Source organism: Hemibagrus wyckioides, linkage group LG14 (assembly GCF_019097595.1).
Source record: "Hemibagrus wyckioides isolate EC202008001 linkage group LG14, SWU_Hwy_1.0, whole genome shotgun sequence".
NCBI classification, from domain to species: domain Eukaryota; kingdom Metazoa; phylum Chordata; class Actinopteri; order Siluriformes; family Bagridae; genus Hemibagrus; species Hemibagrus wyckioides.
In genome coordinates this window covers 4822157-4840631 of record NC_080723.1, presented here as the reverse complement: position 1 = coordinate 4840631, position 18475 = coordinate 4822157, and the positions used below count along the sequence as shown (strand labels likewise).

Genomic DNA, 18475 nt, shown 5'->3' with positions numbered 1-18475 from the left:
TTTTAGCTTTATCTACTCTCATTTGGCCTTGCAAGCTAGCATACTTGTCTCTGTGGTGGGTTTCATAGTATCGCTGCAGATTGTATTCTTCGAAGCAGACACTGCTTCTTGACAGATGAGACAAACAGCCACTTCGTTGCACTGAACAAAAAAATAATCACTAAAACAGGTCAGAAACACAGGCTGTGGTCAAAACGTGCCAAGCAGAGTATCACAGGTTAAGCTTGGATAAGGTTGGGGAAACAGGTTGTGGTCTAAACATGGCTAGGACAAAAAACAAGGTAATCACACCATGGAGAACAGGGAGAATGGAAAAAGAGGCTTAGTAACGTCGCAAACACAGAATGAACATCATACATAACACACATGAGGGTTACATTAGAGGCATGTATCAAAAACGGAACTGAAAACAACCGAGCTTCATCATGATACATCCAGCATGAATCAAAATAAAGAACGCATTGGCTATCTAAACAACACAATAAAAACACAAAACATAAGCGGAAGTGAAACTGAGAGCTGTAGCACTGCGGGCTCCTGCCCATGCTGCGCAGCTCGGCCCACAGCATGAAGTGGGAGATTTGTGACAGTTTTATGTAGTCCCAGTTGGAAGGCAGTGCTATAAACATTTAAAAAGTCCCAGAATATGATAGTAAATCATAGTATTTAAAGAAAAAAACGTATATAAACTATATGGGTTTTCGGCTGCTTGTTACTGTGGAAAATAACGAGTCAGTGTTATAAAAGATATGGTGATATGTTCATTCTACTCACAGAACAGCATATTGTGTTTAAATGATTATAATGTTTTTCATATTTCTCAGACCAAAGTAGTGGCCTTGAAATGAATGCTCTAAGTGTAGACCGGGGGCAGTCAGATTACTTTTCATAGCTGTAGTCCAAAATCTCAATACCCAAAGCTAAAAAATGAAACAATTCTTGATTGAATTCTTTTGTTGAAAAACGTTAAACTCTCATCTATCTATCAGCATGCTGTGGTCCATCCAATTCAGTTCAAGTTTTAAGTTGTATTGTTTTTGTCAAGGACTACAAAAGTGTAGTTGCATCTCCAAGGCATAGACATGTTGTAGATGAAAAGCGTAGTCACATCCCACCCTTCCCATTCACACGCAAACAGTTGTTTAATGTATTGTTCACTTAACGTATGACAAAAGAGATATGCCACCCTCCCCAAGTACCCTCCCATCTGCCCCATTACAAATATTACTTGCTATAATTGCACAGGTTGTTATACACACAAGCTTTTTAGTTGTTTCACATAATGTAGTTCTTGCACAATTCCTCTTATTGAACATATTTCCTATTTATTGCCTGTAGGTATTCTGCCTTAATTAGTAATTTCTCATTTAATTTCTGTTGTTTATTTTACTTTTCCATATAACATGTGGTTCAGATTCTTAGTTCTGCCCTTGCTGTATTGTAGTTGTTGCACTAATTCTTATTTAGTGTACACATTGAAGGTATTGATATGGTCTGTAGTTTCTATGGCTGCAGTGTGTGACCTGTGAGTGACCGTCATTGTAAGGTACTGCTGACTGATGTGTGACCGTTTATATGTTTATATGGGCTGACTTCTCTGGAAAAGAAATTACTTTTAAGCCTAGATGTTTGAGCAGCTATTTTCCTGAACCTCGCGGCTGATGGGAGATTGAAGAGGTGATAAGCAGGGTATGTAGTGTCCTTGATGATGTTGTCAGTGTATGTTAGTTGGGTAGCAGCTTTAATAGTAGTAGTATCCTGCTTCTGCCCTGTGTGTGTGGAGTGTGCATGTTCTCTCCCTGCTTTGGTGGTACCCTCCAGGGAAGCCAATTTCCTCCCCCATTCTAAAGACATGCTTTGTAGGCTGATTGACAACGCTAAATTGTCTGTAGTGTGTGAATGGGTGTGTGAGTGTGATTGTGAGAGGGGATGGCACCCTGTCACTGTGCCATGAGAGGCTTTAGTATCCCCACAACCCCATATAGGATAAGCAGTACAGAAAAGGGATGGATGGATGGATGGATGGATGAATGGATGAAAGGAGGGAGGGATTAGAGGATGGAGAGATGGATGGATGGATGGATAGTAGCAGTCTTCTGGTTCATCTTCGTTTCTTCTCGTTGCATTATACTAGAACTATATGGGATAGAGAGATTTATTGCATATGTGGTGTGTTATTCTTCTGTAGAAGCGTTTATTGAATAAGATTGAATGGAACAGTAGCCTGATGAAGCTACACTTACTGTATGTACTTTGTATTTGATGAATAATAATCGAGTTTTGGTTTTATTCCACCAGTTGATCACTAGGTGTCAGCAATGGTGTTCATCACATATTCTTCAGCATCAGTCTTGGGCTACTTTTGATCTGCTGCCTTTTTACTCTACATAAAAATAATACATATGAATATGTGTATAAATCTGTGTATTTTCACAGTATATATTGTAAATGTTTACACTCACTTACTTATATCCAATTAATTATTTGTTTATTTATTGACCTATATCCAGGTCTTAGAATATTAGAATCTGACCCCAACTCATTAAAACAAGCAGCACACTGTGTAATGACAATAAATGTCAATTTCTGACTCAGATTTTTTAACTTTGATGTTTATGGAGAGTTTAAAAACAGATTTTTAAGGATTTTTTCTGCTTAATCAAGTTACATTGTTCACATTCAGTCATTGCCTGATTTCACCGATGATTGTTACCCCACCTACAGGCACTGTTAAAGTAGAGACTGACCCTGGTATTGAACTGTGTCCTGGAGTTTGTCAAACTTGGTAGTCTCTACCATAACACAGGCTGTAACCCTAAATATTGCGATCCTGCCGTACATTTTGAGAATGCACTTTTATGTGTTAAATGAGGTAATTTGTCACCATTTCATTTCTTGATTATCACCTTGCCACGCACTGTCATGTGCTGAAGCAGTGTAAGCACAAAGCAGAGCTCGTCTCAGATGTGTGGAAATCGCAGGTTTGCTTTGTCTGGAAACAGTGTGTCAGTGTGTTTGAACAGGCGAAACAGGACGCCTTGAGCAGAAGAGCACAGCTGCTGTGTGGTTTGTTTGCACACACCTGCTGTTTTCTCCCTGCTTAATTCACCACTCAGAATGGCTGTTGATTTCATTTCCTGAACATTTTCCGATTCTCTGATTAGGCTTGAACTAGGAATCGTGTGAGTATAGTGTTTATTCGCATCAGTAGCACTTAAAGAGTTGAGAAACAACTGAGCTTGCATCATTTATACCAGATACGATCGCTGATTACATAACGAAATCATATTCAGAAGTATTGAAGTAGGCTGTTTATTCAACGAGTAAATATTAAATCACCTTCTGCTTTGTTAGACATATAGAAAAAACAGGTGTTTCCTATGTCCAAAGAGAAGCGCAAATAAAATAAGTCTTCTGGCTTTAAGATAGTAGATCTTGTTCACGTTGGTGCTTAAAAATGGTAATTAATTTAGCAAAAAATGTTATGCACATATTTAACACATGTAGTCTACTTTTGGTGTGTTTTTTAATAGCAGTATTTGCTAATGGAGACCAGACAGCGGTATACCCGTCCCTGATTAATCGATGTGACCAGTGTTTCTGCACTTATCATCTCCCAAGGGTCAGTCATGACATTAAACCACAGCCCTTTTACAACATGATGAATGGATTCTCTCAGGCTGAGTCCATGGGGAGCTGGGCGCAGGTAGTTAGGACTGGGGTTCAGTATGCCTGGGTTCACACTGCACAGACAGGAAGCCCCCAAGAGGAACACCCAGACAATGACTTGACATTTCTAACGTGCCTAAGAGCCAATAATGGCTTGTAACGAAGATTTTGTTCAAGTTTAAGATATAACATTTAGATTTACATATAGGCTTAATATTTTGATTTTAATTAAAAAAAATAATAATAATATTCATTATTAGATTTTAGATTTATATTTGAGCTTTGCATTTATATTTAATTTGAGGATTTAAATTGAGATAAAACATTTAGATTTATTTTTAAGTAACAAAATTATAATAGTTATAACAATAATATAAAATGTTAATAATAATAATTATTATTATTGTTTTCTTTTGCAGTTAAATCTGACAAAACCGGACCAGATTTTGTTACACATTTTATTCAAAATTAAATTAAAAAATAAAGGTTATTCAACTCAACCGTTAGAAAGTTTAGTTTCTGCTTTTTCTATAAAATATAATATATTTTATTTAACATTTATATAACCGAATAAATGATTAAATTGGCTTGAATTTCAGTTTATAGAAGCTATACAAACTCTAGAATTTACTGATTGGCCAGAAGGCAAATTTCTCCAATATCAGACTTGAAAAGCAAGTGTTTGTTTTAACAAATGCAATTAATATACAGAATAATCGTTCAGTTTTTGGCTGCAAACCAAAGATTGATTCTTGTAATTTAGATTTGAAAATCACAAAGGAGCACATCAGTCACTGCTCTAAACTTTATTACACACTTCTAACATTGCTCATTATAATGACTTTATGACAAGAAGGACTGACTCTGAAACGTTAATCCTACCTCTGGTGACTCAGATAAGCCGAAGCTTCTGGTTCTCCCGACAGGTTCAGTTTCCACAGGAGTTTCTCTTATCATTCCTTTCTTTTATCAAACATCTCCTAAAAATGTGAGGACCGAAATTCCACAAAGCCAGTGTGCTCCAGTGCCATCATGAAACTCAACCTCAAGAGAAATGAGAAGGCTCTTCAGTTTCCGATCACGCTAATTTTTATCTTCATTTGTTTAGAATGTGAGTCGTAATACATTTTTACTTGATTCCAGACTGAATAAGTGAAGTATGTGCTTTATGTAAGTGAAAATAAATAAAAATAAAATAAAATAATCTTTTTCTGGATCTAGATGGACTATATTTTTCAGTTGTTTTTTTTTCTCTGCAGAATTTATCAATGGGGCAGTGACTCAGTGGTTCTGACTCTGGACTACTGGTCAGAATGGGATTTTATTTTCACTTTTTGTCCTATGAGCAACCTTATTTAAACTCCTTTTTAGGTCAAAAAATGGAAATTGTGCCTGTTTTGTGGGACCGATGTTCATCTTTCATCATGTCACACTCCACACAGTGGTGATTAATGGCTCATATGAAAGTAGACGCTTGCATTAAGATTCATTTTTCATAAGCATTTCTGATTTTTTACCTAGCCTAGGGAAATATATTCATAATAAAGTTACAAAATGATTAGTTTTTAAAAAAAAAAAAAAAGTATAGTAAATGTTGATATCAAACCAATTTCTGCTCTTTGAGGCGCACCAAGTGCTTGTTCATAAACATCTTAAATTTAAACACTAAAATTCGCTGTAATGTTATCCCAACAGAGGCGAACTGAAAGCCAACAGCATCCTGACTCATTTTAGGTCAGGCAGTAAAATAATTTATTTGTTTACACTGATTGAAAATGTCCGGCAAGTTGGTTTCCATTCAGACGTTGGAAAGCCAGTGGTCATGTAAAAAAAAAAAAAAGGTCCAGAAACTTTAATACAAAAATAATTACGCAGGCAGAGTTCAGATTTCAGACAGTACTATATAATTTTTTGGTCAATCAGTTCAACTATTAAGTTATCTTTTTTTGGCTTGTTTTTGGTTAATCCTGCTGAATTGTTTGAATATTTATTTCAGCACATGAATAAAACAAAAAAATTTTCCGCTGACACAAGGCCCAAAATCAACCCCAGTTCGAAGAATCCTGCCAGTGTAATTTCCCTGCAAGTCATCTTTCCCCCTCACAGTGGCTCCTGGACTCCCACCCTCCTGGTGTTCCTGCAGCATAGGCGTGCCATGGCCATCTTTTGCCTCCTCCATCTTTGCTGGAAGTGCTGGCTGGCAAGAATGTAAAGCACAGGGTCCAGACAGCTGCTCACACTGCACATGGCCTCCAGGAACTCGTAGGCTATGTAGAGCGTGTTTGTATTTTCACTCGTCACCTTGCCAATGAAACGCATGAACACTAAAGTCACAATCATGATATGGTAAGGGGCATAAGACAATAAGAAAACCGCCAAAGCTGCCGTGATGAGAATTAAAGTCTTCCCAGTTTTGCGGGTCAGCCTATTGGAGGCTTTTCTTCCTGGCATGCTCCTCAACACCTTTGCCATCTGGGTGTAAAAAGCACCCATGACCACAAACGGCAGCAGGAAACCCACCAGCGCCCGCATTAGCGAGACGGTCGTCACATAAGAGAAAGGGCCGTGGATGTGGTCCATGCAGACCGTAATGTTGTCAGGCCGACTCACGTCAAAAGTCATGAATAAATCAGGGATGGAACCCAAAATGAGGAGGATCCAGGTGAGAATGGAGCAGAGGCAAGCCTTTTTACCATCCCACCAGCGCAGAGAGCTGATTGGGTGAACCGTACCGGTGTAACGATCGAAACTTATAAGTGCCAGGAAAAAGATGCTACCGTACACATTGATGTTGAAGAAGATCTTCTTGAACTGGCAGAAAATGTTCATGCCTTTTATATGCGGTTCACGTAGGTTGAAATAAAGCGTAAATGGCAGCAAAAGGAGCCAGGCGATGTCACACAGCGCCAAGTTGAGCAGGAAAACCGTCCCCGTGTTCCAAGGTCGTCGACAGCACGTGTAGTTCACGATGGCCGCCATGTTACCCAGCAATCCTACTGGTAGACCAACGATAAATAAGACCAGCAGGATCAAGCAGTACCACCTACCATTGCCGAACTGACTGCAGAACGGTGCGGTCTTGTTGGGGTAACCCAGAAACGCCTTCTCGTGGTGATCTGTGAGGAGATATGAAGACGGCGCATGTTCTGAAAACGTCTAATGTGTTAGCCTCTATGCGGCGGTAACTAAAAGTGTGCTCTCTTGTTACTGTAGATCCTAAATCAGAGACTGTTTATTCGTAGTCAACATTTAAATGTGGTTTGAAAATAGACAATAGAATATGCCCAGATTTTCCCTTCATACACTTTACCACTATATTTGTCCCATTGAAGTGCGCATCATGCTGTGTATTGCTTATAAAGCTGCTTCCTGTAGCTTTATTCATTTTTTCATACTCATTTGAGTTGCACAAAAAAAGCCTCTCTATGCCTCACTTTCCTGCAGCAGAAAAGCAAAGCTCTGTGCTACATGTAAACTGATGCTAGGAACTGTAGCACACTAAACATCAGTTTGGTAGATATCAGATTAAAAATCAAAGGTTATGTATATAATATATACACTATACACTATTCAATTCTGAGGTAACGAGTATCCATTGTCTGTCCTTATTGCTCGTGTGTGTGGAAAAGTTGAGTTCTTACCAGGATTATAAGAGTTATTGATGAGAAAATGGATCATGCTGACAGATCGCTGTTCTCTCCTCTCTGGCTGTCTGACAGCTCCACCCACCTCATCAATCAACAGCAGATAGCGTGGGTGTGTGGGTTTGTGTGTGTCTGTTTGTGTGTGTGTGTGTGTGTTTACAGACATGGCCCTGATAGTGTATGAGAGTGTAAATACTGAGATCTGCATGTATTTAATCATGTGTCTCCACTATGTTGGTATATACTGAGGCATTTTACTTAGTCAGTTGATCTGAGCTTTCAGGATTTGATGATGATTTGTAATTCTGATCTTCTGTTTCTCAGCAAACTGATTTGATAGTATCGGAGTTTGTGAGTTATAACCACTAGAGGGAACTGTCTGCAAAGGGATGAGGTTATTTTGTACTTTGTAATCGAGCGCTGCGTGTCCTGGCTCTACCTGTGTCATCTATATTGCAGTACAGTAAAGCAGCTTATATTATATATATTACATTATATCTGTTAACTCCTGGTCAATAATTACTAGATATTTTCTATCAGCATGACTTTACAATCTTCTCCCACATTTGTAGACCTTTCTGTCACTCTCCCTCCCTCTCTCTCTCTCTCTCTCTCTCTCTCCATACATACACACTTTGCACATTAGTATTAGTGATGGCTTTGTCTTATTTTCTATAGTAAATACTCAAAACATTGAGTTTTATTTAGGTGTGTGTGTGTGTGTGTGTGTATTAACATGGCTGAGCCATTTGTCTATCTTTGTGTACCCATCTCTCTGTCTGTCTCTCTGTCTCTGTTTCTCTCTCTCTATGTCTCTCTCTCTCTCTCTCTCTCTCTCTCTATCTATCTATCTATCACTCTTTCTTTCTTACACCTACTAGCTTAAAGGGCTGATCAGTTCTCATCCTCCAGTCCGGGGCCAAAGGCCAAAATGAATAGAATGAATAGAAGCAGATGGCTGATTACTCCATCAGTGTAATGTTTGTAATCACATTTAAAATGAAACTGGCCAACACACACACACACACACACACACACATAGTTCGCCTGCATGGCTTTTTGCTTTTTTGTCCTGTTAGCATCCCCTTCTCTCTTTCTCTTCTCTATGCTCCTCTCTCTCACACATTCACACATACACAAGTAATCAGTCACATCGACACACGTACCGTTCACCTCCACTAGAGCTAAGTCTTTGAACGCCCAAAGCAATTAAGTTCATTCATGCAAATCAGTCCAATTATGTAACTAAGACAGACCTTGAAATTACGCAAACTGGGCTCAGCACCGAATGCAGGGAAATGTTCAGGGAAAAGTTTAGCACTTTCAGCAGGAGAGCCTAGGTACTGTATAGATCAGCTTGCTCATAGCATTTCAGAGGCAAGTAAATATTTTGATAAATAAAGACATATGGGTATTCAATCACGTCTAAATAAATCCTGTGAATTTATTCGAAAAAACAGCTTGATTTTTTTATATGATAAAAGAACTGAGGTTACCTAATAAGCCTGGGTGAAATGGGACAGTGTAATTTAATAGAAGTAGTAGTGTTTTTGCTTGGAAAAGCACTTCCTCGAGAAAAAATTCAGCCTGTATGTGATATCCCTAAATGATTCAGTTTAACAACTTTTCATCGAAGAAAGTGCAAGAATAATGAATAATAAATACAGCTATGTTATATGTTAAAGGCAGTAAGTGAAAATGGTACTGAAAATACAAAATGTGGCAGGGATTTTAGTAGTTGCAGTAAATAAATCAAATAACAGCGTATTAGATGGAACAGCATGCATGGGCAGTTTCAGTGGTGTAATAGGTGTAAAAGATACACTATAATGGCAAAAGTTTTGAGACACATATCAAGTGTTGTTTTTCAGGGGTTGGGCTTGTTCCAGAGCCAGGCCAAAACTGGGACGTCTGCTGTTACATGCACATGAATGTAATATGGAGTTGTCCCGCCCTCTGCAGCTATAACAGCTTCAACTCTTCTGGGAAGGCTTTCCACAAGGTTTAGGGGTGTGTTTATGGGAATTTTTGACCATTCCTCTAGAAGCACATTTGTGAGGTCAGGCACTGATGCTGGACGAAAAGGCCTAGCTCACAGTCTCCGCTCTAATTCATCCCGAAGGTGTTCTGTCAGGTTGAGGTCAGGACTCTGTGCAGGCCAGTCAAGGTTCTCCAAACAAAATTCGTTTATTTTTATGTAAATTTATGGACCTTGCTTTGTGCACTGGTGAGCAGTCATGTTGGAACAGGAAGGGGTCATCCCCAAACTGTTCCCACAAAGTTGGAGTCCAAAATGTCTTGGTATGAAGCTGAAGCATTAAGAGTTCCTTTCACTGGAACTAAGGGGCCGAGTCCAACCCCTGAAAAACAACACCTGAATTCAATGATTTAGAGGGGTGTCCCAAAACATTTGGCAATATAGTGTATATCGATTAGAAGGTTTCAGTTGAGATACTTTATAATCAATACAACAACAACAACAATAATATCATCATCATTCTCTTTTTTTTAAACAAAATGCTCTTATATATAAAAAATCTGATCATTTCTGAGAATATACATATATAAAACCATGTATTTTTTTTCCTACTGCCTAATTACTTCCATCAGTCACATTACTGCAGTCTCAATTGCACCTGAATAATCTATTCATATTAAAATGAAATTGGGGTTTCCATTATGCACGCAATTTTTCTTAAGAACTGTAAGCGAATTGAGGCTATTGAATAATCCGCAGTCTAATGACTGTGCCAATTAGGATGATCCTTGCAGAAATGATAATAATGGCAGTTTGGTGAAGAGGTCATTGGGACGCTATTCTGAAAAGCTGTGGAACGAGTCTAATCATTATACTGTAAAGCGAACAAAACTGCCGTCACCAGATATGGTTCAAGGCCAGAGACGGCTCAGGGTTCATCAACACCTGCAGTAATCAAAGTCTGAATAAGTGTCCCTTTCTTGTTATTACCCTCAAGCACTTCATTTGGATTCATTATCATTTCTGCAAGGACCGTGTTAATTGGCAGGGCCGTTAGACTGAGGATTATTAAATAGCCTCGATTTGCTTACAACTCGCTTTCCAGCTCTCTACAGTTTTTTTGAGAAATAAAAGAGGATAGGAACTGACAGTAAAGTCTAAGAAATATGAGCAATACTTGAACTGCCGTGTAGATTGGGAGAACACGCATGGATGTTGGGCATGAAGATGGAAGAAGTGAGGACACTCTGGCTGGGTAATTGCAGCATAGAATTGGGTCATGTGGCTAGTCTGCTTCATTACGTTGTAGCTTGTGGTCCCCAGGAACTTCCACTAGATCATATTGACAGCTGGGTCATGTATTTATAGGAGCAGGTGGACACTTTGCTCTTCACAGTGGACCTACAGCATTTTCAGTGCTGAGTTGTTATGCACACAGCATGACGTGACAGACTCCTATGAAATGTATCACTGTCATAGAGGAAGCACACCGTGATTGTGTCAGCAGCTAGGAAAACAGGAAGGAAGAATGGTAAGAGCGCACACTGTCATGTACTGATTATGAATTTGACAAAAAATTCACACAATTTTGCTTGGGTTTTTGAGCGGACGAGTCCAGATGTTATAAGACCTGTCAGAGGCCCGTGTTCATCACATCACTTTGCCTTGTAGGCTGATTCAAAGGAGGGTTCATGAGTAATTTGAGATGGACCAGTACCGAGCTGGCTTCTTAGAGCTCCAGGGTCTTAGCGTAATGGGAAAATAAATGGCCTCATCGTGCCTGAATGAAGGCCGGAGAGATGTGTCTGGGACAGAGAATAATGCAGGTTATCACTCTGCCTCTCAGAAGGCACAGCGGCTCATGAAGTTAACGCAGTCGTAAGAGTCCAAGGTATTGGTCAGACAAGAGCGAACGGGTGCGTTCACATACACAATCACTGAACCGAGACACTTTGACACCAATCCCAGTTTGTTCCCAGTCTTGGTAAAGTAATAATCCTGAACAAGTGAAGTTAAAATGCTTTGTGTTTTCATTATTAAAGAAATATTTCTCATAATATTGGAGACTGTTCTTATTTTTATTCCACATAATTATATTACTAGCTGCGCCACTGTCTAATTTAATCCTCACTGCTTGATTTTTTATTGCTTGGCTGGCTGGTGCTGCACTCAGATGCTACACTAAAAGTAATATGTAGTTTTATGAGGATTTATATGGATTTTTTTTTTTCTGCCTACGCAACACGCCGTGTTTGTCTTCGCAATTACGTAGCCGGCTAATCACTCTTCTAAAACATATCTAAGAGGTAAGCCTCCGTAATGCATTTTTAATGGCGGTGATTAAACATTTCAACCGCAAATCGTAAACAGTAGTATACAAAGTCGTTGTGAGTGAAATAGATTTATTGGAGTGTAAATAAAATTGATTTCCAATGAATGCAATGCTTCTTTTTTTCTTAAATGCAATTTGTTGAGATTTATTTATTATCTTTGTATAAAATGGGTGTTCTGTCCATTCTAGCATGTTCAGCATGCACTCAGATTGTAAAACTCATCATTAATTTGAGATAAAGTATATATTTTAACATATTTCATGCATATACACATATTATTGTCATACCATGTATGAATTGCTTTTGTGTACAGAAGCTCAACAATATAAAATATGCCTCTAGGGGTCAGTAACTGACTGCATACTGGCCTCTTTTACTATGCGATATATCTGTGAGATATTAGCATCACGGCCGCTGAAGTGGAGTAAACGAACAATAGAGCAAGTTACATGTGTCTAATTACATGCTCGTTAGTTCATTTGTTGTTGTTGTATTGTAATTTTGGTCTCGTTGACTTCTATTCCTTCCCATCTCTGTTCACAGAAATTGAATCGACTTGGTAAAGAGTCCATTCATGGGCATCACACAAAACAGTAAAAACAATCCTTAGACACTGATAGCAAAACATTAAACTAGGTTAGATAGTGAGTTAAAGGAAAAGACAAAACAGAAGTGTTTGACGATTTGCATCGCTTCAGTATGCATAGAGATTGTTGTGTTTGTTCTCCTGGGCAAGACGCTGCATTATTAAGTTGGTGCATTGCAAATCTAATCTAGTAACACTATTCTAAGAATATTAGAAATGTGATTTATTCATTATTCAGTGCCCAGTAAGCGTTTCGTTTTAAACGCCTGTTCCGAGCTTTAAAGCAAGATCCTACGTAACGGTGCAGTTGAAACTCAATTTCCCTGAAACACCAATGCAGAGGAGAAACAGAAGGACATGATTAGACATTCAGAGCAGACACTTTGCTATCTGAATCAATCTCATATTCTCAGAGAGAGAGAGAGAGAGAGTGTGCAAGAGAGAGTTATCCTGCAATGATTTGATTTTTTTGGGGGGCAATAATTTGATTCCCAAGGGAAGAGAAAAGAGAAAGCTTTACAGGTTGTGTGTGTGTCAGAACAATCTCTGTGATCATATAAAGTCAACACGAAACCCAAACAGTAGATTGAAATCAGAAAAACGGCCCGCAGACTGGCGAGTCATTTCTATCGTCTAAAACCCATTTTACTGCCTGATGAATTATCATTAAAGTTCACTGAACTTCAAATGATGGACCTGCTTTTGAATGAACCTTAAAGCTCTTTATCATGGGTTCGGAATAAGGATTGTGCATGTGTATTGTTTTTTAAACGTTCAGTTTGAAGAAGGTGAAGATTTTGCACTTAGAATGGACTCTTTTCTGTGTACTAGGGCGATTCCTACGACTGAAGATGTTTCGTGAGGACCATGGCTCCTGGATGACCATGTTCTTTAGCACTATCCTTTTCCTCTTCATCTTCTCTCACATCTACAACCTCTTCCTCCTCATGACTGAAGGCATGAGGTAAGACCATGCTTTGCTTTGTTTGTTTTGTATTTGAACTACCGTGTACCTAGGGTTTCTGTTGTCTCAGAGAACACGTGTGTGTGTCAGACAACAAAAACAGGTCCATTAAATTCCATTTAGGTTTATATTTCACTCATATAATGCCAATAATAGGTCAACAGTTGCCGCTTTACTTAAAAACTAACCAACTAAATTTCATGAGAAACTAATGAGTAGATTGTTACTCGGATGCTTATGAACTAAAATTATTTACTCAGAAGCTAATCAGCTAATATTCTTAATCAGAAGCTAATATTCATTTACATTTACTTTTATAGCATTTCGTAGGTGCCCTTATCCGGAGCAACCAACAGTACAAAAGTGCCTTGTAGTCTCTATTAATGCATGCTAATATTCTTTACTTAGATGCTAATCAGCTATTATTAATTACTCGGAAGCTAATATTCTTTACACAGAAGATAATCAGCTAAAATTCCTTACACAGATGCTAATTGTCTGATTTTCCTTACATAGAAGCTAATCAGCTAAAATTATTTACTCAGAAGCTAAAGAGCTAGTGTTCTTTACATAGAAGCTAATTAGCTGATGTTTATTACTCAGAAGCTCGTATTCTTTACTCAGAAGCTAATCAGCTATTTTTTACTCAGAAGCGAATGTTCTTTCATAGAAGCTAATTCACTAATATTTATTACTCGGAAGCTCGTATTCTTTACTTAGAAGCTAGTCAGCTATTACTCTTTACTGAAAAGCTTATCAGCTATGTTTTACTCAGAAACTAATATTCTTTACTCAGAAGCTAATCAGCAATTTTTCTACTCAGAAGCTCATATCCTTTGCTCAGAAGCTAATCAGCTAATATTATTTACTCAGAAGCTAATCAGCTTTTTTTTTTTTACTCAAAAGCTAATATTCTTTGCTCAGAAGTTAATCATCTAATACTCTTTGCTCAGAAGCTAATATTCTTTGCTCAGATGCTAATCAGCTAAAATTCTTTACTCAGAAGCTAATTAGCATCTGTTTACAACATGCAAATTCTTCTTGGTTTCATTTCTTCAACTAGCATGCCATCTCATTTTCCATGCGTTAATAATATCTGCAGCTAGTGATTTTGAGACAGTGGTGATTTTTTTCAGCATTAGCATACCCAGGACAGGCGTGTGAATGGATTATCCAGAGTCACCTCTTTTAAACAGGGTATTCATTAGATCTGTTAAATATTGCAGTAGCCATTTTGGCTCCATATCATGAAGCAAGATTTTTTTGCCTGAGCCATGGATTCACACTGATGATGTCTTCTGATTCTGAAGCGGCTCCGCCAGCGAGGGACTTGTGTGTGTTTGTGTGAGCGTTATGACCACAATCCATCATGCCAAGGTTACTCTCAGCTGACAGAAAACACACCGGTCATTAATGTGCACGTGGCCTGATAGCTGTCACTTTGTTGTTTCTCGACATGAAAACACACTCGATACCTCCTTGACACGGCTTGTAAACTCCCCAGGTGTGTTAATGAAATAAGCCTTCTAATATGTTTTCGGTACATAAAATAACACAATACTGTAACCCCCGGTACAGATTTTTGTTTCAATAACTTGTTAAGAAAATGTTTCCATTATTTCAGAGGCTGTATTTGGGTCATTTGGTATGAATTGCTGAGGTCATTCTGGTATGACCAACTAATTTCTCACCCATGACAATGACATCCATCATATCCGTTCGCTCTGATTGGCTGAAAGAGAGACAGGAAACGTGTCACTGCATATTATCAGTCGATAAAGAATTGATCTGCAAATGCAGAATGAAATGCAGGAGTAACCTTACACGCTGAAAAATCTTGCTGGTGTCTTGTGTTTTAATTTTTTCCCAAACACGAGCTATGAACATATGCTCAGATCTCATTGCAGTATAGTTTTGCCGTGGTTTTGTACAACAGCTCAATTGAATTTGGCCCAACAACTGTTATCCCCTCTGATAGTTCATTTGGCACACATGGCTGCCGATGGGTGGTGCTGTGCCACAGCAGGCGAATAAATCACACACAGTGTGCGTCTCCTCGTCTCCACCATCGCAGAGCTCTTTCTCTTCTCAACTCTTTTCCTTTCCTAACCATGTTCTCTTTTCTGAAGCTCTTCTTTTTCTCTTCGCTTACTTCTCGCCTCATCCTGTCAGGCACTCGGTGAGGAATTGTTTTGCTCTGTCATGAGAAATGAATGTTTACACATGTGTAGACAGCAGACACGTGGGAAGCTCAGCATGCTTTCTACAGGAGACCTGCTGCAGACACGCCGCCACACAGCCACTGCTGAGAGAAAGAGAGAGAGAGAGAGAGAGAGAGAGAGAGAGAGAGATTTTTTTCTTTGAACACTTTTATTACCACAAAACCTTTCACATTACTAAAATATGCTTCTGTATTTTTAGAAATATACCAAGCTCTAGTCAGACTAAATCTTATAAAAGCAATACTTCCTTTAATTATTACTTCCTTTTTATTTCCTTCCATTAACTAGTTTCTTGTAAACATGATATGTTCATGAGTCCATTCATCTAACAGCTGCTTTAGACCTTGTCACCTGTATTGCTTGGAATATCAGACATACATAACATAAGTAACGAGCAAGTCAGATTCGACTGTGGGAAGAAAAAAAACTCCCCGAAACGGCATGAGGAAGAAGCCCTAAAAAGATCTAGACTCAAAACTGAACCCAAACTATTACATCTAGCTGACACTGACCATGCATAACATTATGACCACCTACCTAATATTGTGTTGGTCTACCTGTCAAGTACTGTGTATTCTGACCCCTTTCTATCAGAACCAGCATTAACTTCTTCAGCAATTTGAGCAACAGTAGCTCGTCTGTTGGATCGGATCACAGACCACGGACTAGCCTTTGCTCCCCATGTGCATCAGTGCGCCTTGACCGTCCATGACCCTGTCACCGGTTCACCACTGCTCCTTCCTTGGACCACTTTTGATAGATACTGACCACTGCAGACCGGGAACACCCCACAAGAGCTACAGTTTTGGAGATGCTCTGATCCAATGGTCTAGTCATCACAATTTGGCCCTACGTCAAACTCACTCAAATCTTTTCGCTTGTCCATTTTTCCTGCTTCTAACACATCAACTTTGAGGACAAAATGTTCACTTGCTGCCTAATATATCCCACCCACTAACAGGTGCCATGATGAGGAGATAATCAGTGTTATTCACTTCACCTGTCAGTGGTCAGAACGTTATGCCTGATCTTCTCCATCCTTATATTATAAAGTCAAACAGCTCAGTGAGCGCTGGAATGATCTTTAGTAGAATCATCAGGGTCATTTTTCATTTCTTTTCAGTAGTTACTACAGTAGGAAATATTTTTAAAAGCCATATTCATTAGCTTGAATAGATGTTAGTGACAAAACTGTTATAAAACTGTAATACTCGCACATCACACATTCAGCTCACATTTAAACACTTTTATACAATGTGTAAAAATGTTATTTGTATCTGACTAGCATCTCTTTTTTACTAGCATCGAGAGAACCTCATATCTCATAGCTGGAAAGATTTCCCACCTTTTTTTGTGGACACAAATGACACATTTCATCACAAGAGGAGGACAGAGACTATGGCTACATAAAGTCTCCCCTCCCTGGGATTTAACTGGCTGCTTATTTTCCATACTCTGTATTAATGCATATAATTAGCTTGTCATACTTTTGAGGTAAATTACATTAGTTGCCGCTTTTTATCCTAATTGGACTTCCTGGCAAGCAAAACGTGGGCCTGGGCAAGCATTGGAGTTTTCATTTTCCCTGTAGGCTGGCTAATGAAATTATAATTGATCCACCGCTGTATGTATCAGTGCAATAACAAAAAGGCTGTCAATCAACACCTCTGAAAATAATTGTGTTCTTCTTTTCTCCTCATGTAAGCAGGTAGCAAGTAGGGAACAGATTTAATCTGTAAAGCCTGCGTTTTATTGGAGATTTTGGCAGCATACACACTTAAAAAAAGAGGGGGTAGAACCCTGTATAGAACCCTGGGGTTCTGTTCTTGGCTAATAGAACCTTTTCACACAAAGGGGGTGCGCAATGTGTGGAGAGCAATGATCCTTTTATATTAAAACAGTTAAATAATTCAAAGAATGCCTAAGGTTACATTAATGGCTTTTTTTTACAATTTGAGTGTGTGTGTGTGTTTAGAAAAAAATGTTTAAATATGTTTTAATATTTTTTAGATAATATTTTAGTATACATATTTATAGTATGTTGTATAAACATATGAAGAAATGGAATATATATATGTATATATATATATATATATATATATATATATATATATATTACAACATAATATACATGAAAGTGTACAGTAACGATAAGCCTACACCTTTTCTGTTATGTCTGGTATTTAGGTAGACATTTGTTTCTTTGATAATCGTTACTGTTTACTTTCTTAACTACCTTCTGTCATGTCATTATGTATGTATGTACATGTAACAATTACGCGTATCTCACTGTTTGAGGTTTCTGAGGTTTTTGTGTACCCTCAGTATATGCTATCTTATACGTGTCTCTCTCTTTCTCTCTGCATCTTCCTGTCGCACCTTTCTTTTGTGTGAGCGTTAGGGCTGTCTGTCTCACCTGCTGTCTTTCTCCTCAGACAGCATCTGTTGCCTCTCATCTCATCTCATTGATATTCTTTTATTCTCTGTGACCTTCCAGCCCGCAGGGGTGAGGGGGGAGGAATATTCAGCATGCACCCCTCAACCACCGGCGCTGAAATCAAATTTTCAACCCGAAAATGCGTCCTAATGCTTTCTCTTATATTGAATAAATCATATTACTGTCACACATAAGACTGCGCTATAAATGTGCATGAGCGAGGAGTTTTCTGTTTTAAAACCACTTTAAAAACCAGGATTTTAATAAGTCATTGTTGTTAAAGAATGGTCAAGTCAACCATTTGGCACGGAAGCTTTTGTTCTTTCCAACATAGCGTTATCTGGATCGGCTAAAAGATATTAGCAGTCATCTGAAGATTAAACCGGGCTGATTGAACATAATGAAACATCAGTGTTGAGTGTTAGCTGGGGGTTTACGTTAAAGGGATCACAGGGAAATGAGTTCCCCCACCTTTCCTTCATGTGAATGACAAGTGGAGCTGTACTAAAATCAGATGAAAATGTCAGTTATAGGACAGCGTAATGGCGATTATGCTGATGTGATACAGTTTCATACTGGTTCACATACAAATGCTTTCATTTCTTTTTGAAAATTGTCTTGAAAAAGGCCATTAGTCAAGGC

General features: G+C 38.5%; 1 protein-coding gene across 2 annotated transcripts in view; it reads left to right on the top strand.

Annotated features, from left to right (window-relative positions):
* The window catches only part of tmem117 (transmembrane protein 117), a 50799-nt gene that overhangs the window by 8942 nt on the left and 23382 nt on the right, over window positions 1-18475 (top strand). For both annotated transcript variants that reach the window (XM_058407536.1, XM_058407535.1), the window contains exon 3: window positions 13042-13174. In XM_058407536.1, the coding sequence (XP_058263519.1) occupies window positions 13042-13174 (133 nt within the window). The remainder of the gene's footprint in view (window positions 1-13041; window positions 13175-18475) is intronic.